The 23352-nt window shown below is 35.2% G+C and overlaps 1 protein-coding gene across 2 annotated transcripts; it reads right to left on the bottom strand.

The window, feature by feature from the left end:
* Positions 1-3930: 3930 nt before the first annotated feature.
* LOC128212855 (leucine-rich repeat-containing protein 40-like) lies at positions 3931-20954 on the bottom strand. 2 transcript variants are annotated; one of them, XM_052918231.1, is made up of 15 exons: positions 20905-20954; positions 19549-19707; positions 18989-19170; positions 18414-18487; positions 16612-16741; positions 15939-16062; positions 14907-15049; positions 14030-14202; positions 13598-13688; positions 12999-13174; positions 12673-12780; positions 11809-11919; positions 11275-11352; positions 6445-6630; positions 3931-4754 (listed from the first exon to the last, which is right to left on the bottom strand). In XM_052918231.1, exons 2-15 carry the CDS (start codon positions 19691-19693, stop codon positions 4649-4651), a joined length of 1827 nt encoding a protein of 608 aa, XP_052774191.1. In that variant the 5' UTR covers positions 19694-19707; positions 20905-20954; the 3' UTR covers positions 3931-4648. The 2 variants fall into 2 exon arrangements, with proteins under 2 accessions (XP_052774191.1, XP_052774192.1); XM_052918232.1 differs by lacking the exon at positions 20905-20954 and adding an exon at positions 20449-20463.
* Between the last annotated feature and the right edge of the window lie 2398 nt (positions 20955-23352).

Below are 23352 nucleotides of genomic sequence, written 5' to 3'. Positions count from 1 at the left end.
TTGTTTAAATTTTACTATAGATTTTACAGCTAACGAAGGACATGGTAAGAGACAACGTAAAGGTGCAAGTCGACATCATATACGGAGAAGGTGTTCATATACCTATACTACTACATACAGTGTCGACAAAGTGCAACATAGAAATCTGAGAAAAGTGAACTTTTTACACATTGTACATTTACACATTTCAAAATCAAAATTATCGAACTTCAATACATACAAATCAACGGACAAATTTACCAATACATAAAATGAAATGTAAGGCAACATATTCCAACAGTAAAAACAACAAGAAGAAAAAAATGGAAAAAAAGAAGGTTGTTTATATTTGTAAACTTTTTCTAAATTTAAAAGCCTTATCTACGTATGTGCATAACTTTCTGAGTTTTGTAATATTAGTACTTTCGAAGACTTGTTTAAGTTTATACATACTTGGATTGGACCAATAATATTTTGCAATGTATTTTTACGGAGTTCAGTATATAAATTACATTCTATCACAAAGTGATATTCGTCTTCCAATTTATTGCATGTAATACACTTTCTGTCTTGACGTGGAATACAGTTTGGACGATGCCATCGACCTGTTTAATAGACAGATTATGAGATGAAAGAAGTAACATAGACATTGCTATGGTTAAACTATTACATACGTTACATTTTAAATAATACTGAAAGCCAAAGGAAACAATGGATTTAAAGAAAGTGCTGCGTGGTGAATTTTCAATTCTCGCGTTCCAGTTTTGTACATTTGTATCACACAAACGTTGTTTAAAAATTCTTACAAAAACATCTGCATCACCAACACCCTGAGCTACCCAAACTTCATAAAATCCTAATGATGACAATAAATGTTGAAGTAATGTTACCCACGACACCTTATTTGGAAGCAAATCAGCATCAGTGTTTAAAACTTCGTAGACAATTTTACAATACTTCAGGTCGTCACTAGTTAGAATCTTTAGCCAGTACTTTACAATTCTAATATATCTATTGTATGCTAAATCAAATCGACCGAGTACACCGTAAACAAAATCATTCTGTGAACAGCGTTTTACCTAAAGAATGCGTTTGCAATACTGTGTATGGATACGTTCGATAGTATTTGCCTTATGAAAACCCCAAACCTCGCTAGAGTAATTCAAAATAGGTACAATCAGCTTGTCAAAAAGGTCGAGTCGGTGTTTCACGCCCACGTTAGGAAAATTGTATAAATATTTATTAAGTTTAAAAATAGCTTTTTGTGCTTTGCCAGCTAGAGTTACTTCTGTTTTACTTAAAGAACCACCCGAGGAAAAGACAACACCTAAATAAGAAAGAGACCTGACTATTTCAAGAATTTCCCCCATTGAATGAAAACTGTAGATTCCTTGGCAAAATGCCACCCTTTCTGAAAACAATTATTTTGGTTTTCTGGACATTTATTTTGAGTTTCCATCTACGACAATACTCATATAAATGATCTAAACCGTTTTGCAAGCCTTCGGGCGAATCAGAAAAAAACAACAATGTCGTCAGCGTATAATAAAATAAACATTTTTGTCATGTACATCTCGATACCATTAAAACCATTCAGTACTAGATGCTCTTCAATATCATTGAGAAACATTGAAAACAAGAAAGGAGACAAAGATTCACCTTGACGAACGCCTAAAAAGCAATAAAACTCTTCGCTTAACTTGTTGTTGAACCTAACACGAGATTTAACACTTGAGTACATACTTTTAAGAATTATCATCATTTTACCGCGAATACCAAGTTTTATCAGTTTAGACCAAAGACTATTGCGTTCAACATAATCAAAAGCTTTGCTAAAATATATGAAACTACAATACAATTTTTTACCCTGATTGATCATATGTGTAATTATGCCATGTAGGGCGAATATATTATCAGTAGTGCCCATTCCACTGCGAAAACCGGCCTGAGCCTCGATGTAAACATTGTAATTTTCAGCCCATGATGTCAATCTGTTATTAAGAATGCGGGTAAAAAGTTTCCCCAAAACACTCAATAAAGTAATACCCCTGTAGTTTTCCGGGTTATGAATAGAGCCTTTCTTATGTAGTGGCACTATATAACCGTCAGACCATGTTTCTGGAAAATGTCCAGTTTTAAAAATAACATTAAATAGTGATTGTAAAAAAGGGTTTAACACGGTGTTTCCATGTATAAAATATTCATTTATATAATTATCTGGACCAGCACTTTTACTGAGTTTTAATTGTTTAATACCTTGATTTATCTCTGCTATACTAATTTCAGCATCTAATTCCAAAAACATAACTTGAAATTCGTCGCGTACGAATCGTTCATTAAAATACATGATATCCTCATCAGCCTGGAAAAATGGGTCGCCAGGATTGTTAACTGCTTTAAAATACACTTCAAAAGAGGACAATGGTATATCTGGAGGTTTTACATGTGCTGACTGTTTCAACATTTTCCAGTAAAGTTTAGCGTTATTATGTCTATATTGCTCTAAAGTGTTTGTTCTGTCGGCGAGGTATGTTTTCTTACAGGATTGTATAGCACATTTGTATTCCGACCGAGCTTTAACAAGAAGCAATCTTGCGATATTTGTTTAAAAATGTTAAAAATATGCTTCTTTTTTGACAGCATTCTTCAGTAACCAAAATAATATGGGGTCATCAGACATCCAGAATGTATGTAATTGTACATCGAATACCTTAATATGTAAACGTGCCATCTACGTTTTGCAAAAACAAGTTGTTATCGAGGTCAATGTTGATTCAAATGACATTGGCATTCCAATGAGATCTATTATTGCCAAAATGTTGGTGTGACTTGGGTTTCAATTAAAATCAACCGACAATCTGCCAGGGCCATGCAAAGTTGATTCTATGTTTAACGTAATCGAGTACTGTACGGCGATTTTCGTTTTTATATCATAAAGTTTCTTATAAAACTCCGTTTGAACCCTACGATCAGATTTTTGCAGCTGACACAAGAAAAATAGTGTTGTACTATGAAAGGTTTGTTAATTATCATGGGTATAGGCTACGTGTAATGTACCAATATAACTGACAGCCTTACTTATGAATAAAAGCCGCTTTGCGGTTGTTGTCTTAAAAACTACAAGATGTTGTTTTTTACAAGACACTTCTATGGGTTTCTTTTCCTGCCGGGTAGGACCTAAAAATGGTTTGTTTAATGCTCCATCCTTTCAAAAACAGGTAGGGTATGTAAGCTTTTTTTATTAGGCTTTATGTTAATAGAACATTATTGTCATCATCGGGGAATGGTATTAAATTCATCTTCTGTATTAAGCTTTAATGGTTTTAGGCTACGAATTAAAACACATACTTAAAAGAAATAAACTTAACTAGGACTATAAGTATATAAATCGGTAAGGTCGGCGTCTATTTCGTAGGTAGGGTCGGGTTACCCGAACCAAATGTTAGGCCTAGGTAGTATCTGAAGCTAATCACATATACAATTTGGTATGGCTTTTAATAGAATTGAACCTCTGAGATCGATATCCTAATTGTGTACGTGTGTCCTTAAACATTAACAACGAACAAAGGGCGTTCTAAGTAGATATGGATAAGTTAAGTTTTTGCCGCTATTGTTTGGAGCATTATTTCATATAGTCAAGCTTTAAATTAAAGGGAGCAGAAACACATTATTTTTTCTAGCCTTTACTCCCCCTCTCTCTCTCCTTCCTCCCCTCCCTGCCTCCCCCCTCTCTCTCTCTCCTTCCTCCCCTCTCTCTCTCTCCTTCCTCCCCTCCCTCCCTCCCTCCCCTCTCTCTAAATAATTTTTTTCTGGCCCCTGTGGTTTAAACACTTAAAACTGATTGATCACATCACCATCGTCGTCGTCATCATCACATCATCATCGTCATCATCATCACCATCATCATCACATAACCAACATCTAAATGTATTACACTTGACTAACAAAACACAAACTTTCAAAATTTATTTCGAAAACAAATTATCAAACAATTACCGAAAAAACATGTCAAAATGAAACAAAGAAAGGTGAAACTGAACACAACAAAATGTGCAAAAAACACTTGAATATAGGCAGAGTTATAATGGGAATTAAATTTCTAACTTAGAAATGTTTAGTCCCAAGACATACTTATCACAGTTTGTTATTCACATAGCACTATAAATTTCCAACATTGTAATACAAAGTGTTTATTTGCATACTACACACAGCCAACTTGAATTTATAAAACATTTCAGTTGCAGCTTTAACTTCATGTTATAACCTAAAAATATATCATTAATCTTTGACATTTTAAATTTTGCAAAAATACAAACAATCACAGCTATGAATGTTTGAAAAATATGATTTCATATGAAAACAATATGGCAACAGCGTCTGGTTTACTATAATAAAAACTTTGAACAAAGCTATCAACAAATATAAAGATGTTTTATTCAAATATTAAACAAATTTATTATTGAAATATTTCATAGAAACAGCAATAAATTATTTAAAAAAAATAATCATACATTTTCATTTTGAAAATCGACAATACCTGTTTTATCCAACTGATCAATTAGTTTATAACATTTTCAGGCACCAAGTTTTGACCTCAAATAACAAGCAATTAGCAAGGTCAATTCAATCATAACTGGAAGTCCATTGTGAATAATGCAGTCAGGTTTCCTCATTCTGCTATGCGTCCACGTAAATGTTCCAACAGTGCCAGAGTTCCTTTGGCCAGAATTTGAGGACGTGGAATACGGAAGGCATTTCCCATAAGCTGTAGGGACCTGAAACATGTATATATAAAAAAGTAATACAATAATTTGGTGAGAATGGCGGGAGGTGGTCTACAGAAAGAATTTTCCAATTGCTAAAGAGACCTTAAACATATTGAACATCATTAACAAAGACCACAAGGCCATGGTTCATATCAAATATGTCTGCCCTATGTCTTAGGGTTGTGGATAACAAATACATACAAGAAAATGGGTGACTTTTCATGTTATTATTGTAAGAGTTATGGGTCTACCAATATTATCTCTGACTACATGTGTACCAAGTTTCATTTGAATATCTTAAATGGTCTTCAAGCGATGGCTAAGATAAAGTTTGTATCATGACCCTGCCAATGCCAAGACATTTCCTGCGCTTTTTTCTCCCCAAAAAAGGTAATCTAATAAAACTCACAATTCTTATTTAAACTGATGGTTATATAGACAGTGAAAGTTATGATCAGAACTGTTCAATGTGCTGGCATGCAATAAATAATTTTTCAAAAATCAAAATAGAAAACATTTCAGTATTTTATTTTTCATTACTTCAAAATTTCATCAAAACTGTAAGTGTCAGAGGAGAAGTCTAGACATGATTTGTTTGACATACAGACCTTCGGCAAGCAGGCATACAGGCAAACAGACAGATATGCTAATAATGTTTAAATTTATAAGCATTAACTCAAAGGTTAAAGTATTCGCACTCAATGACATAACAATATCTATTTACAAGCATTCAGTTTTCATCTAACTACCCTGGAGCTAAAATGAACCGACATGTAGTAAATGCTATAAACATCCATAAATTACACAACATATCAGTAACTTAAACATTAAAACCACAGGTTTTGAGGTAAACATGAACAACTAATAGCAAATTAAATCCTAGCTATTAAAATCGTGATTTCAGCCACGATAGCTCACAATAAGGAGTGCAACCTGTCACCTAGTGGTGGTGTGTAAGCTTATTTACACTGGCTCTCAGGCCTTGCCCATTCCAAGGCCTATTCAGCAAGTGCTCCAATAAGATTGTTAGTCATTTTATGTTTTTTTAAGCATAGTGACTGACAGAATGTAACCCTGGTTAGAGCTACCCTGGTTCTTAAACAATAACCACAGTATAGCACTGTCACATTGGGACCCCAATTTGACATCCCTCCCAGAAGACCATTAGCATAGTTTAGTGGTGCAGTGGGGAATTGAACCTGCGACCCTTGGATTGACAGTCAAGTGTGATACTACTAGACCACAGATCTGCCACTAATAGACATATTGTTCCTATGTAACAGGAAGGGCAACAATTTTTTTAATTGTCTGAAACAGTTCTGGCACATCCAATATTTTTTGTAACTTCAAAGCTATCATGACATGGTGTATCAGTTTTTTCCTTTTGAATCTATATGTATAATAAAGTTATTATTATGTCATAGATATTTGTTTTCCCGTTAAAGAATAATTATGTCCAAGTGAATTTGGACCATAATCTCCCAAACAACCGATAAAGGGACTAGACACCAGATTGGTAAAAAAAACGGCAAATACAGTATTTCCTCAAAACAAGCCATCAACTTATATTTAAAGTTAGTTTCAATGCATTGTACACAATGATGTCAATTTTATGTATTTTTTTGAAAATGTTCTTTTATTCTTGCATTTGTATCATCTGGTGTCCAGTCCCTTTAAACCTTCAAAAGCAAGAACTTACTTGAGCTGAGTGCAGAGCCCCAGTTCTGGGGGGACATTGCCAATGTTGTTGTTCTGAAGATCGAGAGTGGCTAGGTCTGACAGTTTCTTCAGTCCTGCAGCGTCTATGGTCTCTATCTTGTTATCATTGGCAAACACAATCTCCAGCTTAGGAAGGTCATACAATACAGCTGGAAACACTGTAAACCTGTACAAAAAACAAATATGTACCTTGTTTGAGAATGATTCTTGTTTTTGTCTATACATTAACTCCCATATTGGATCGGTAACAAGTAGGCGGATCTTAACTATTCAATAACAAGCATGCTGATAAATTACAATGCTATTGACTCATACTGCATCTTGTTATTGAACAACATCCTTGACAATATGGTACGAAACAGTTTCTTTTCCCATAACCTTTATAATTGATACTATACAATGAGCTGAAGTGCTCGTGTATAATTTCAAAATCTACGGTTGTGGATATAGAAACGTTTACCATGAGTCTTATCGGAGAGTTAAACACAGACACACAGTATTGTACATGAGGGCCTCGGAATGGGTCGAAGTTGAGGATTTAAATTAATATTCAATTTATGACATACAGAAGGGGCCTAGTTTAATCGCTTTCAGTAATTAATGGCATGCTAAGAAAGAAATGCCACTAGACTTTTATCGAACCCTATACCCTCTGCAGGCAGGTCACCTGCTTTAGCAACTGACCTAACCCTGTTACAAAAATATGTTTTCATTACACCAACAGACTTTTAACATTGACATTCACCTTGCTTAATTGAGATCAGATTACAACAACCATTGATAATGACCTAATTTTTAAAGACACATACACCATTTTAACAATTGTATTTGTTTAAATTTATGAATAAAAATTAGACGCTTCTAATTTTCCTTCTGATTGAAGAAACATATCGACAAAAAGGATAACATAGTTCAAAATTATGTCAGAACTTTTTCCGCAATGTTTACAAATTTTGCCAAAAGTGTCTATCTGTTTCATAAAACCTTAATACAATCATTTGTAACTGTAATGTACATGTAGTATATTTTTACATTGATATGTTTTTCAGAATTTCAGATATATTTAAGATATTTGATTACTATCGAAGCATTTGTGACTTGTTATTTTTTCCATTAGTGTTGCATATCAAAAGAAGGGCGGATCGATGTCATATCAATTAAACATTTTAACACATAGATTTCTGCCTTAAATTCTTAAGGTAGACCATCTATCATAAGGATGCAAAGATGTGTAAGTAAAATTTAGATGTTAATATCAAGATATTTTTATAATATCATAATATTTTCATGTTAAATTTATATTGATTAACTAATAAAGACAGGTAATAAAACAAAGTTTTACTACAATAATATAGCCATTATTTATAAGCTCCCTTGCCTAGCGTTCAGCATTTAAAGGATAGCACTTGGAAAATGGTGCAGTCATTACAGGTACATCCAAGGAAAGTTATAACTTGTGTATCGGTGCTTTACACAGAGCATGTTAAAGAACCAAGAGGTCTCTTCGAAAAGAGCAAGGGTATCACACCCATATCTCTCGTATCTCAGTCGGTTACTTCACGTCTTACAATGTCTGGATTTGATGGCGTATTGCTGTCACTTCTATCTCATGTCAATAATGGCATATAAAGACAATCTAAGTCATGATTTCATCACTGTGAAGTCATGCCATATAATGCAGCAAATGAGTGTGGGCAGACCATGATAAACTCACATAAACAAACAAGAGCCGTCGTTAGACAGCGCGCTCGACTATGCCGCTTTGACTTAGAATACAATAACGTATAAAAATACAAAGTTTGGTCTCTTTATGTCAAACCTAACTAAAATTATTCGATACATAAGGTGACTTTGAGTCTGCCCTCCCACCAGCCCGCCCAAACAATGACGCAAGTCATTCAAATAACTTGATTTCCCATTATGAAAATGTGGTTAAGAATATACAAATATGTCTTTCAAAGGAAATTAAAAAAAAATAAAAAAAATTCAAGGGCCATAATTTGTATTTAGGCTTAAAACGGAGTTATGTTTCTTGTTGTAAGATGGTCGTAAATACTTTTGAATTTTATTAAGTGCAATTAATGAACAGTATAGAAGTTTTTTTTATTAAAATCCCAACTTGCCCTTAACTTTTACTTGCCTAAAACTTTAACCTAAGTCAATCAGGTGCCATAACTTGTATTAAGGATATGGAATTATGTAACCTCATTGGGTGATGGTCCTGAACAATTGTGTGAAGTATTAAGTCAATTGAATGAAGGGTATAGAAGTTATTAAACAATATCCCGACCTGCCCTAAAACTTTAACCTAAGTTCCATAGTCAATCAGGGGCCATAATTTGTATAAAAGATAATATAGAGTTATCTAACCTCATTATGTGATGGCTCTGAACATCTGTGTGAAGCATTAAGTCAATTGAATGAAAGGTATTGGAGTTTTAAGTGAAAATCCCAACTTGCCCTAAAACTTTAACCTGCTCTAAAACTTTAACCTAAGTCAATCAGGGGCCATAACTTGTATTTAGGATAATATGGAGTTATGTAACCTCATTGTGGGATGGTCCTGAACAACTGTGTGAAGTATTAAGTCAATTGAACAAAGGACATAGAAGTTATTAATAAATATTCCAACTTGCCCTAAAACCTAAGTTCCATAGTCAATCAGGGGCGCTAATCTGTGTAAAGAATAATATGGAGTTATCTAACCTCATCATGTGATGGCCCTGAACAACTGTGTGAAGTATTAAGTCAATTGAATGTAGGGTATTGGACTTATAAGTGAAAATCCCAACTTGCCCTAAAACTTTAACCGGACGCTGACGCTGGGGCGAGTAGTATAGCCCACCTATTCTTCAAATAGTCGAGCTAAAAACAAATAAAACAGCAATGTTTTGTATTACTGATGGATGAACTACCTTTAAAGACTGTTAAAATTGAACATAATGAAATGGCATGCAACAATTGTTTAAAAATAGCACAATAAGGAAGTGTTTTTCATTCAAAATGGGGCATAACTCAACAGTTATTACAGCTTTAAAATAAGAGTTATGGATATTGCTATGCTTGTGCATATTGTCTCCAGTAACATGCCTAAGTTTCATTTGAAAATCTTGATGAATTTAAGTTATGACTAAGGTGGATGCATTGATAATTGTCTATACCACATATATGTTCATTTTTATTATAAGTATTTTGTTTATATCACATTTAGTATAATCTGAAATTATTCAAATGAAATTTTCATAGAATGAGTTCATAAAATCTGTGGACAAATGTTTCGATTTGTCATAAATAACTGTAATTAAGTAATAACGTCCTGCGCTTTAGGCATATAACTAAAATATAAGCTAGGAGCAGATCATAAATTTACAACATACCTTACATTAAATTTTACTCTTTATGCTAAACTGCATACTCAAATGTTGCTTTATTCAAATTTAGTTTTCAAATGTTTCCATTTTTTAAACATTTCAACTTAAGTCGAACACGCAGGGCATACCTCTGAGATATCAATCTGACATGTGATATTTAAATAACTCACTTTTGTGGAACATATAAAGTATTTTGACATCAATTTTAATCATCATACTTCTAATAAAGTATTTATGGTACATGTACCATACTTTTTCTATCATAACTTTTCTTTGTTTTTGTTACGCAATTCAAAAAAGTACATGTTACAGTTTACTTTATATGTTGAGGGAAAAATCATCCTTATTAATGGATCACCTGATTGGGTTTGTTGTGTATGGAAAGCGCCATTCCAGAATACCACATAAAAATCTTCTTTATCTACACAACAACAAGAATAAAAACAGCGCTACTAGTATATGGTTAAAGATATAATAAGTTAACCAATAGAAAAAGCAAGAAAGGTAAGGATTGGCCAATGGAAATTAACTGAAGAACTTTTTTAAGCAGTTGTTATATGCAACACAAACAAGCATAGTGCAGTAGTGTATATGGGGTATCAGACGATGAACTTTCCATTACTTTGGTTTGATTCATTTGTAGGTAATATAGGTAGACTAAGTTGAAATATAAAATATTAAGCCTTTGCTGAAATGGAAAATCATACAATCTCTGGAAATATGTGCACAAAGTTTCATTTCAAAATCTTGACTGTTTGTTTTTAGTTAAGGCCAAAGATTAAGTTTTTGCACACAGACAAGGACAACAACACCAAGGTTTTGACCAGAACAAACAAGCTCGCCAACTATCCATAAAAATGCCCGTCCTATTATTAGGACAGCAAATTAGATGATAGGTGGTTGTATGTTAAGCCACATTTTGAGAGCAGACACTGTAAATACACTTTTTTCCAATTCAGGGTCGTTACTCTGGAGTGAAAGAGGCAACATGGCTGACCGAGATATTATTTCCATACACATTCTCAACAATTTGATGACAATTGGACAATGCCTTCTAAAGTCGTTGATAGGGCAAGACCGATTTTAGGTAATTTCTATAATTAAAGTTAATGATTGAACAACATACTGGATGACAGCCTGAGGACCACTGGCCTACTCTACACTGCAGGTGAAACTATAATATGTCCTGATCTATGAACAGGTGTATAAAAAGCTAATAACAAACAAATTGGAATGTTATTAGAGAAAAACAAAATAGCATAAGATAGAGTTATATCACAAACATGAAGGCGTGAGCTCAACATTCCCTACAGGCTACTATGATGCCAACAATACTACAGACATTTTCCTTGGAAAAGATAAGCTTTAAATTGAATAAAATGCACCGAAAGACTTAATCCAATAAGTCTCAACAGTATATAAGCACAAATAAAACTCACCTGTTGAAAGACAAATATATTTCCCTCAGCCCTTTTAAGGACGCCATATCACTGGGAAGATCTGACAGCATGTTGTTTCTAGAAAATAACCAAGAGCAACATGTATTAGGTAGGTTATGAGACACTACTTGTAAGAATTTTTATCTTTTTCATTACTCAGACCTGCTTCTGTGAAAATAAATAAAAAGGAAACATCAACTTCAAAATCTTCAGTCCTTGTTCTCAACAATGCTGCATATCAATCTGATAACTATATTTTCCATTTGATCGTTTTTATCAGCCGAAAAGTATTTAAATTATTTATATTAAATTTTATGGAACTGGGCATTAATTTGACAAAATAAAGTACAGATTGATTTTTTCTCTTTGATGCTTAAAAAAGAAATGTGTAATATTTGGTGCAATAATAGCAATGTTTATACTGAACGAAAAATGAGACATTTTCAGTCAGTAATAGAGACTCTTAAATAATATGTACATGTATTTCCATACCACCTCTATTAAAATAATGGAACTCAGATGAACTGTACCTACCGCAGATCAAGGGTTGTAAGTTTGAAGTAGAGTCCAATATCTGTATGCAGGGAAGTCAGCTTGTTAAAGCCCAGGTTCAATTCCTTCAAGAAGTCTGAGATCAACATCAATCTTAAACAAAGGAGAAACTTATTCTGTGTCAAAAAAAATGCTCATATAACAGGAAATTTAGTAAAACAATTCAATTGAAAGTTTGTCTCTCAAGACTACTACTCTACTATTAACCCTTGCCTTTAAAAATATGCCTTTTTACTCCTCTAGCAATAATAGTCTCATACATACGCCTTTTAACTCCTCTTTCAATATTTTAGTCTCATACATACGCCTTTTAACTCCTCTTAATAGTCTCATACATATGCCTTTTAACTCCTCTTTCAATATTATAGTCTCATACATACGCCTTTTAACTCCTCTTTCAATAGTCTCATACATATGCCTTTTAACTCCTCTTTCAATAGTCTCATACATATGCCTTTTAACTCCTCTTTCAATAGTCTCATATAGTTTCCTTTTTAGTCCTCTATCAATAGTCTCATACAAACGCCTTTCAATTCCTCTTTCAATAGTCTCAAACAAATGCCTTTTAACTCCTCTTTCAATAGTCACATACATTTTCCTTTGAACTCCCCTCAATAGTCTCATTCATAGGCTTTTTTACTCCTCTATCCATACAGCCTTATAGATACACCTTTAAACTCCTCTATCAATAATTTAATTTAGCTTCAGCAACAAGACACATTACATGTAGGTTGTCATCTTCTCCAGATAAAGAAATGTTCTCATACACTTTTTGCCAAGGAACCATTGTTCCCCCATTATTTCCAAGCAATTCTTAAGGAAAACATATATTCAAGAAACATTTACCCCTCAGGCAGTTGAGTAAAGGAGTTCTTGCTCAGGTTGACTGAAGTTACCTCCCCTTTCACTGCCAGCTTGATAACTTCCTCCGGTATCTTGGAACACTTCTTGTTACTGCGGGAAAACAAATAGTTGATAAAATCCAAAATTATTGCTTATAGAGACAGCTTAGGTTGATAGGAGTTACCTCCCCTTTCACTGCCAGCTTGTTCAATTTCTGGGACAAGTTCAAAACCAGGGACATATAAACCAATGCTTTATGTCCAAGTCAAAACACAGCAAAACTTCAACCATCTTAAAATTTAACCAATCTACAGTAATGGACAACTTACCTAAAATCAAGGTTTTTCATCTGGCACACCTCATGGGCATCAACTCCCTGACCTCCAGCCCCTATGACCCCTGACTGGCCTTCGCTAGACTGGACCCCATTTCTTGTACCTTCGGGGATATTGACTGGTTCTTCGATACGACTGCGTAAATACTTTTTGATCTCTTGAGTGCCTCTCTAGTTAAGGAAAAAATTAACCTTTATATCTCAATGTTTTATTGATTGATTATTCATTTCATATTAATTTCTTTCCAAAAAAATATGGCAACTGTTTGATAGTGGTTCTTCAATACTGCTGGCATTTAAATTATTTTTTAACCCTTAATTGAAGTACTAGTAAGTGTCATACTTTCGTTATTGTCTTTATGTACATGGTCGTGTATGAAATATAAATGTTCAGGTAATGAATAAATGGGTGTTGGGTTTGAGCAAGTGAGCGCATCATTGCTTAAAAGGTAGCAATTTTATAAGTATATAAGATTTGCACTTTTAAAGGTTGCTTCTGAAACTCAGACTCAAAATGACATTTTTAACATGAGCCCTGATTTTAATTGAGGAGTAAAATGATATATAAATGTTGTAACATAAATCTTCTCCTACCATGACAATGTCCCTTCTGATTGTCTTCATGGGATTACCATCAACCACTATGGATTTCAGAGTCGTGACTGTCCCCAGGACATTCGGCAAACTGGAGAAAACATACAAAAGTAATGAAACATCTAGACTTCTATTCCTTATTGTAACACTAATAAATCAAAATTACCAAATTCATAACTAAAGAACATTGCCTCATTTGCTCATCTTAATTGGGGGTGTTTCCAGTCCAAATTGGAGAATATCAATTATTACAGCCAGGGTTATTGGCCTTGCATTACGTGTGCATATTGTTTTTAGGAACATGCTTAACGTATGAAGTTTCATTTGAATATCTTGAATTGCCAGCACAGGTGGCAAATTTCCATGACAATAATGGGTACTTCTAACTCTTTTATTCTCGAAAAACAAAAAAAGATAAAAAAAAATTCATACCCAGCTAGGTCATTGTTTGTAACATCAAGCCTCTCGAGAGACTGGAGTTGCACGATCTCATCAGGGAGACTAGAGAGCTTGTTGTCACGGAGATCCAGGATGGATATAGCGGGCAGATGTGAAATGTGCTCTGCAGTTATTGCGCTGATTTGGTTGTTACCAACATGTAACTCCTGAAACAGTTGTGTTGGGAATCAATGATCAGTTAATAATCAAATAGCTTTTATGCATGTTCCAACACTTCAGATTTTGCATTTTTGCTGTATGATTTTATTACTACAATCATTATGTTGATTATGTAGTATCTGTCTGACTTTGCTGTTTTTTTTAATTTATCTATGATTGAATACTTAAGCCAATAACAAGAAGAATAAGAAAAAATGTTTAGGATGAGGAGAGAATTGCACAAAATGGTTTATATATATATATATAATTTATATCCATTTTCCATAAAAGCACCATCATCCTTTAGTTTATTTTACAAAGACATAAAATGAAGAAGATCCTGCCCTTGTATTGTATCATTTTGCTTTCCTTGGACAGTTGAATTTTTAAATGGTAGAACCCTGAAAGTCTGTCAATAAAATTGAACTTATTAATGAAAATAGTTGTTTCTTAAGAATGTTAGTTACTTAAGATTTAGTAGCATCATCAGTGCAGAGGCAAATTTGTAGGTATACAGTACTATAAAAGCAGCATGTATTGAATGTACTTTATCTTAAAATCAGTAACTTGAGATTTCAGCCTGTTTACTAGAACCTTTATAGAAAACAAGGCAAACCAAATAATCAGCGTTAAAGACATTCATTAAGTAGAACAATAACTATCTTTTAGAAATGCATTCTCTAATACCTTAGACAGTGGACTGATGTGTTACCTTAAGGTTTGAGCAGTCTGTAAGCACAGGCAAGTATGTAAGGCGGTTATGACGCAGGTATAGTCGCTCCAGATGAATTAGTGTCCCCACTTCTTGTGGCAATCCAGACAACTCATTGTGGGTCGCATCCAATTCACGTAAACCTAGAACAAATTGTTTTCAAATTTAAAGGTGTCATTGGTCAGAAAAAGTAGAACAATTCTAGCAACAACTAACTATGGTATTAGAAACAATTATCTTGGTTAGACAATCAGCAACAAGTAAATAATTTGGTTTTAAAAAGGTCAAGTATAATGATGGCTCTTATTGTTTCGAAAAGAATAACAGACATTGACACTCTACAATATGATGTGTTTAACACAAAAAAGCTTAGTTATTAATAATTATTCTTCAAACATGTAAAATGTAATTGTCTTTCATGTCAGATATTGAGAGTCAAGGAATTCTTCAGCATGTGATAACAACTTGCCTGGTACTATAACTGTATGGCTTGCAGTATGAAATAAAGGGAAACAATCCTGTTACTATTAACTATTTGCATTTTGCAGCTATTTAAAGGTAAAGGGACACAACCAACATATACTGAATTAAAACACTCTTTTGTTTCAACAGAACAAACCAAAATAAAAAAAAAAATGGTCAGAAGTTGTAGAACATACAAATGCATGAAAAATTATACTAAGACTTTAGAAAGGGCTAAACCTAGACATTTTTGTAATTATATCATACATCATAATAACGTCATGCATTTATGCTGTGCTCATCAAATATATACAGAGAAAGATCCAAAAGATTTTCATAGCGGTTTTACATCTTTGCTTTTCTTGATGAACAAATTGTATCTACTTCACCCAATTTTATTATTAGTCAAAATTAACATAATTTTACCGTGGTAAAATGTCTGTTGGGCAGTTTTATAATACCTAAATTTGATAAAGTCAGGTTTGTTTCAGCTTTATCAATCAAGAAAATAAAATACTAATATTTTGAGCTTGTTGATCAGAAATCAATTTTCAAAGACTGATATTATACCATTCATGCAGCCAATCTCAGGAGGCAGTGAGGCGATCTTGTTGTTAGAAATGTTCAGCCTCATCACATGACTCAGATGGCCGATACTCACTGGCACGGTCGTTAGCTGGTTGTTTGATATATCCTTAAACAGATGACAAGGTATATAAGATATTGAAAATATAAACTGGGGCAGTAAGGAAATCTACTTGTTGAAAATGTTCAGACTACGGTAATAAGGTGACCCAGATGGCTGATACTCGCTGGCATGTTTGTTAGGACATAGACAGCATTACAAGTAAACAGGTTAATTAATATTTATAAGATCACAACAGCAACTTTCAACAGCCATCTCTACCCATATTTCTTCATCGAATGCTGAAAAGCATTAGCATTTTTCTTTCTGTACAACAATTTAAAGTTGATTTGTAAAATGTAACAAAAACCATTTAATAACCAGTTGTTTGAGAAATTTGAGAGTCCCATTTTCATGTGGGAGGCTAGCTAGCTTGTTATATTCCAACATTACTTTTTCAAAGCCATATTAACAATAATGCAAGTCACCAATACTTTACCAGATGTTTGAAAAACATGAGAGCCCCAATCTCTTGTAGCAGGCCAGCCAGCTTGATATGTTCTAATAATACTTTGTCATAAGCCATTTAATCAATCATGCAAGTAACCAATACTTTACCAACTGTTCGAGGAACATGAGAGCACCAATCTCCTGTGGAAGGCTAGCTAACTGGTTATGCTCTAACTGAAGGCTGCGCAGATTCTGTAATCTCGTTATGCACAATGGCACCTCTGTAAGCTTGTTGCGGCTACAAAACATGCAGAAATTTTAAGCAATCAATTAATAACTGGAGTATATCACAACTACCAGTCCAAACACCGATATAATTGATGTGTATCCAGTAAATTCATCTGACATGAAATACTAGATGTGTAACCATGCATTGTTGTTCAAACAAATATGGACAATAAAACAAGATATTGAATCAATCATTTAGATCGTCTCCAAATATATTTGTTTAATGCATAATAAATTATATATAATACAGAATTACAATGTTATGCATATTCAAAAGTCTGCACATCAACTTCAGGTTAATGGTTTTGTATAAGAGTAAAAAATCAGCTATCATGTTAGATTTTTTATTTAAAATTAATTGTTAAAAGAAAAAAATGTATTACTAAATCATTATGTAATCAAATACCAATTGACATTTAAAACAAGGGGGTTAATTCAGAAACGGCATTAAAGCCAGATTTTTCATTCTGACAAATGCGATTGATTGGATAAATAATGTTTAATTTATGAGAGGAATAAGAAACTCAAACACAAAATTGTTTCTAAAGTTTTGATCTAGTGACCTAGATTTTGATCTGAGATGACTCATATACCCACTGGGCATGCAATTTTCATGTACCAGTACATGGATAATCACTGATGAAATTATGAAAGTATTTTTTCTTAATTGGCCCTTATGACCTTGTTTTTGACATGAGATGATCTAGATTCACTCTGGTCCTAAATATCATGCTGAGAAATATTCTGACCAAGTTTTATGAAGATTGGATAAACAGTGATGAATTTGTAAAAGGAATGAAAAACTTAAAACAGAGTTTTTTGTTTTAATATTTGACCTAGTGACCTAGTTTTTGACCCAAGATGAACCATATTCACACTAAGTTTCATGAAGATTGATATAATTTTTTGCATTTAAGACACGAAATAAAAAATCAAAGTACCGGTAAAATTGTGAATGATATGAATGCCCTCTTGCCTGGTTTTCGTCAATATATAAACCATTTTTTGTTGAAAAATCTGCTTAAGATGTGCAACATCAAAGAGAACCCCCATCTCTTTAAACATGTGTTTTTGATGGCTACATGTATGTTGAATGTAGAGTAAATTTATCAGAAATGTGTTTACATCATTCCATAACTATTTTGTAGCTAAAGGGAGAGTACTAAAACATAATAATTTATACATTGAATTGCATGCAAATGAGAATATGATTTTGAAATTTAGGTTCATATAAGTTATCTTTATCAACTTGTTAAGTACTGACATGGTAACAATTATTAAACCCTTTTAGTTTTGTTTTGTAAAATAATGCATTATGTACACAAAACATAGCTTTAAAAAATTCATAATTGTGTTAACAAAAGGGTCAGAAATTATTTTAATGGTTTACAGAAAACAGAAAGATGAAGAGCGCCGAGAAGTATCAGTAAACACATCTTAAGTAATTTGCTACCTTACATCAATTTCCTAAACAATTTATAGACAAATTTAAAGATATCAGTCACTTTTTACATAAAAGCATGAAATAAAGTATTTTGGACATTATCAAGAAGTTATCCCATATGACCAGTGAAATACTTAAATAAGGAAAAATAATTCAATTTCGGAAATGGCTTGAGATGTTTAATGACTACCTGCCTTGCTTTTTATTGCTTAATTTGAGTGTAACATGCATATCTCACCTGACATCTAGTTTCTGTAGGTTCTGCAAACTGCCGAGGGCCTGTGGGAGACTCTCAAGACGATTGTCATGAACCTGGATGAAGGAAAGAAAACAAGAACTTATTATGACAGATGATGATAGCGATAAAAATAGTTCAGTAAATTAAATGCAAAATCAGAATAAAGACATTTAAGAAATTAGTAAAAATGTACAGGAAATCTTCTTTAAACACTAAGAGTAACTTTTTGAAGTGTATTATCAAAGTGTATATTTTTTTTTAAAACACATGTCCACACAAAATTTGTGAAGTTGCAAATTAAATGTGTTTCTAAACCACATTGCTTTTTTTTCAATAACAATTAAAATGTTGCTGAATATCATTTCCTGCTTAATAAAGATGTAATCATGATTTCCCTTGCAGTTTTGCAAACAATTAATTTTCATTAATTAAAGAATCTGTAGCCATTTGTATAAAAAAGATGGCAAACCATCTTACAAACTTATTCAATTAGGAATGCGTCAAGCATCTACAAAAACTCATTCTAAGAATTCTAAAACCCGATGTTAAAACAACAGGAAAGCAGTGATACCCACATCAAGTACAGTAAGAGCAGGCAGGTTACTGATGTCCTCAGAGACTCCAGTGAGCCAATTGGAAGCCAGGATAAGCTTGGTAAGGTCCGTCTGTTCCCACCAGCGGTCATCACCTCCATCCATTGAGACTGTCTTACCCTCCTCTGGGACATCGATGTTGATACGCCAAACTGTGTCTGGCACTTAGGAAGAAAATGACACTTGAAAAAATTCTAAAATCATGGCAGCTTTTTTAACTTCCTTGAAAACTGCTTGCTGCCTAACTTGATTTCCCTATATACATGTACTCTCTTTTTTTGCTTTTAGAGTAGTTCACTTTACCTTGGGACATTTTACTTTTTTCCTAAACTGGCCTTTGCGACTCACATTTTTCAGTTATAAATGCGAGCATAGATCTATATTATCTTATAATCAAGTAATAGGAAAACATCATGAAGTAATAGGGGAACATCATCAATTTTTCCAACAATGTTCTTGTTTAGACAGAACGTCAAAGTTTACTTCATTAGAATCAGGATGGAAACTTTATATAATAATACACCGTGTGGTTGCGCTGGTACCTGATGTTAGACTTCTACCAGAGAGGTTTAACTGCCCAGACTGTCTAGCAGACTTTATCATGGATGCAGGCACACCGCTCTTTGGTTCCGGAGCAGCACCAAAGCCACCCTGAGGACGAATTGGGCGTCTTCCTCTTGAAGCCATTTTGAAAGAATTAACTGAAAAAAAAAAAGAATTGTAGGAAATAAAAGATCCGTTTAAATTTATCTCCTAATTAAACTTAACTTTGACTAATTTGTAGAGTACTTTGTTTTTATACTTCCAGTCATACAATTTTAAAATGCCCATTTATCTGAGTTAGAAGATAACTAGTCCAAATAATTGTACGTTGACGGATTTTTTTTAGATTTTTGATATGGCAAATCCTTCACGTTCAAATTGTTTAGTATCAAAAGTGGGTAGTTGTTCCGATCAGGATTCCGGGTTAAAGCATATTGCGTCTATAAAATATAATAAAAACAAGAAATATTACCAGATGTTATTTTATATTAGTTCCGTACACAAAAAATAAATATCCAACTTATAATTATGAGTTTGACGGCTTTTCTTCATTTCATTCTGTCAAAACATAACGATATATACTATATGAAGGGCACCTGCAAGGCTTTTGGGCACAGTTTTAAATCGCTCGGAACACTTCGGCCATGGCCGAGTTGTTACGATTGTATAACGAGGTCTATCTCGAAGCTTTGTCGGAGGAGGCCGAGTTATTACGATTGTATCGAGTTGTTCCCCTTCGCATAATTGTTGTCTGTGTCAGTCAACTTTCATTTTATTGGAAAGGTAAACAACTTGTTTTAATGCATTAAATGCTTGTTTAGTGCGAAATAACATTTCACGTACATGTTAAAATATGAATATAACTCTTTATGATCAATTTCAACCATAAAATACTTCACTTAAAACAATTTCAATATTTTTAAAACACCCCCGTTTTTAGCACATTCCCGTTTAGACGTTAGGGATTGGAAGAATCCTGTATAACATTTTAGACTAAGAAGATAACAAGAGTCATGTCTAAAAATAAATTCATGGCTCATTGTCTGTGAAGACATGCATTAAAAACGAATGTTTTAAACCAACGAAACCCACACAAAATCTAATAGTATTCTTTTGGAGAAACATGTTAAGTGCTGCCAGTATGATAAAAACGACGCCTAAAATCTTATGATTGCTCTGTAGTCCGAATAAAATTATCCGAAAATATGTTTAGGCACGAAGTCAACTGTTGATAGACTTTACGAAAATTCTTATAATATATAAGCAACTTTTTCAAGATATGAAATGCAATGAGAAAGCTTCGTCAAATTCAATAGTGTTCTTGTTGATAATGTAAAATAGAAAAGTTGATTTACACTTTTTCCGCCGCTAACGCCAAGCCAGCAGCCAATAGCTAGCAGCCAATAAGTGTTTGCGTTGACTTACGGAAATAGATACGACGAAATAGAGAAAATTGCCAAATACATTAAGTCAGCAGCCAATAAGGAATTTAATCATAACCGCAATAAATTTTGCACTGAAAATTCTTGAAATGCAACAGATTGTGGAAGTAAAAGGAAACATAAAACACATTTATTGGTGAACGCTGAATAAAAATTGGACGTAATTCAGTTTAATGCAATAAAAAAATGATGAAAGAATATCGATTAAAGAAGACAACAAGTCTGGTTTGATATCAATAACATCGATCGCTGTATAAATGTATTAGTAACCACTAAACGAGGACTGGACGTTCTGTATGATGCAATAAATGTAATATTAAATGAATATTAATGAACAATTAAATAAACATGCAATCATGATCAATCTATGTTTAGACGTACAGGCCACCACAGCCTAACCAATTGAAACCAAACATCACGGAACTTGGGTGGCTGTTACGACCAGAAGGAGGCGATGTGACGCCCCAAGACCGGGTACTGGCATGTAGGGGACATCCAGGGCTATCACCTAGCACCGCCCAATAACTTCCATCTTGGGGTGAGCTTGACCAAAATTGACCCCCAACGTCGAGGACCCCCTATTTGGGTAAAACAAGCACATGGACCTACTTTGGGTGGCTGTTACGACCAGAAGGAGGCGATGTGACGCCCCAAGACCGGGTACTGGCATGTAGGGGACATCCAGGGCTATCACCTAGCACCGCCCAATAACTTCCATCTTGGGGTGAGCTTGACCAAAATTGACCCCCAACGTCCAGGACCCCCTATTTGGGTAAAACAAGCACATGGACCTACTTTGGGTGGCTGTTACGACCAGAAGGAGGCGATGTGACGCCCCAAGACCGGGTACTGGCATGTAGGGGACATCCAGGGCTATCACCTAGCACCGCCCAATAACTTCCATCTTGGGGTGAGCTTGACCAAAATTGACCCCCAACGTCCAGGACCCCCTATTTGGGTAAAACAAGCACATGGACCTACTTTGGGTGGCTGTTACGACCAGAAGGAGGCGATGTGACGCCCCAAGACCGGGTACTGGCATGTAGGGGACATCCAGGGCTATCACCTAGCACCGCCCAATAACTTCCATCTTGGGGTGAGCTTGACCAAAATTGACCCCCAACGTCCAGGACCCCCTATTTGGGTAAAACAAGCACATGGACCTACTTTGGGTGGCTGTTACGACCAGAAGGAGGCGATGTGACGCCCCAAGACCGGGTACTGGCATGTAGGGGACATCCAGGGCTATCACCTAGCACCGCCCAATAACTTCCATCTTGGGGTGAGCTTGACCAAAATTGACCCCCAACGTCCAGGACCCCCTATTTGGGTAAAACAAGCACATGGACCTACTTTGGGTGGCTGTTACGACCAGAAGGAGGCGATGTGACGCCCCAAGACCGGGTACTGGCATGTAGGGGACATCCAGGGCTATCACCTAGCACCGCCCAATAACTTCCATCTTGGGGTGAGCTTGACCAAAATTGACCCCCAACGTCCAGGACCCCCTATTTGGGTAAAACAAGCACATGGACCTACTTTGGGTGGCTGTTACGACCAGAAGGAGGCGATGTGACGCCCCAAGACCGGGTACTGGCATGTAGGGGACATCCAGGGCTATCACCTAGCACCGCCCAATAACTTCCATCTTGGGGTGAGCTTGACCAAAATTGACCCCCAACGTCCAGGACCCCCTATTTGGGTAAAACAAGCACATGGACCTACTTTGGGTGGCTGTTACGACCAGAAGGAGGCGATGTGACGCCCCAAGACCGGGTACTGGCATGTAGGGGACATCCAGGGCTATCACCTAGCACCGCCCAATAACTTCCATCTTGGGGTGAGCTTGACCAAAATTGACCCCCAACGTCCAGGACCCCCTATTTGGGTAAAACAAGCACATGGACCTACTTTGGGTGGCTGTTACGACCAGAAGGAGGCGATGTGACGCCCCAAGACCGGGTACTGGCATGTAGGGGACATCCAGGGCTATCACCTAGCACCGCCCAATAACTTCCATCTTGGGGTGAGCTTGACCAAAATTGACCCCCAACGTCCAGGACCCCCTATTTGGGTAAAACAAGCACATGGACCTACTTTGGGTGGCTGTTACGACCAGAAGGAGGCGATGTGACGCCCCAAGACCGGGTACTGGCATGTAGGGGACATCCAGGGCTATCACCTAGCACCGCCCAATAACTTCCATCTTGGGGTGAGCTTGACCAAAATTGACCCCCAACGTCCAGGACCCCCTATTTGGGTAAAACAAGCACATGGACCTACTTTGGGTGGCTGTTACGACCAGAAGGAGGCGATGTGACGCCCCAAGACCGGGTACTGGCATGTAGGGGACATCCAGGG

Source organism: Mya arenaria, chromosome 13, assembly GCF_026914265.1.
Source record: "Mya arenaria isolate MELC-2E11 chromosome 13, ASM2691426v1".
Lineage (NCBI taxonomy): Eukaryota > Metazoa > Mollusca > Bivalvia > Myida > Myidae > Mya > Mya arenaria.
Note: the sequence above shows the minus strand (reverse complement) of the source record. Positions and strands in the feature narration are given on the sequence as shown.

Coding starts and splice junctions, on each gene's coding strand:
- LOC128212855 (XM_052918231.1), bottom strand. CDS start 19,693: ATGGCTTCAAGAGGAAGACGCCCAATTCGTCCTCAGGGTGGCTTTGGT. Junction 15,050..15,938: donor TGAGATTGGCTGCATGAATG/GTATAATATCAG, acceptor AATTTGTTCTAG/GTTTACGTGAATTGGATGCG. Junction 14,203..14,906: donor CAGACTGCTCAAACCTTAAG/GTAACACATCAG, acceptor CAACTGTTTCAG/GAGTTACATGTTGGTAACAA.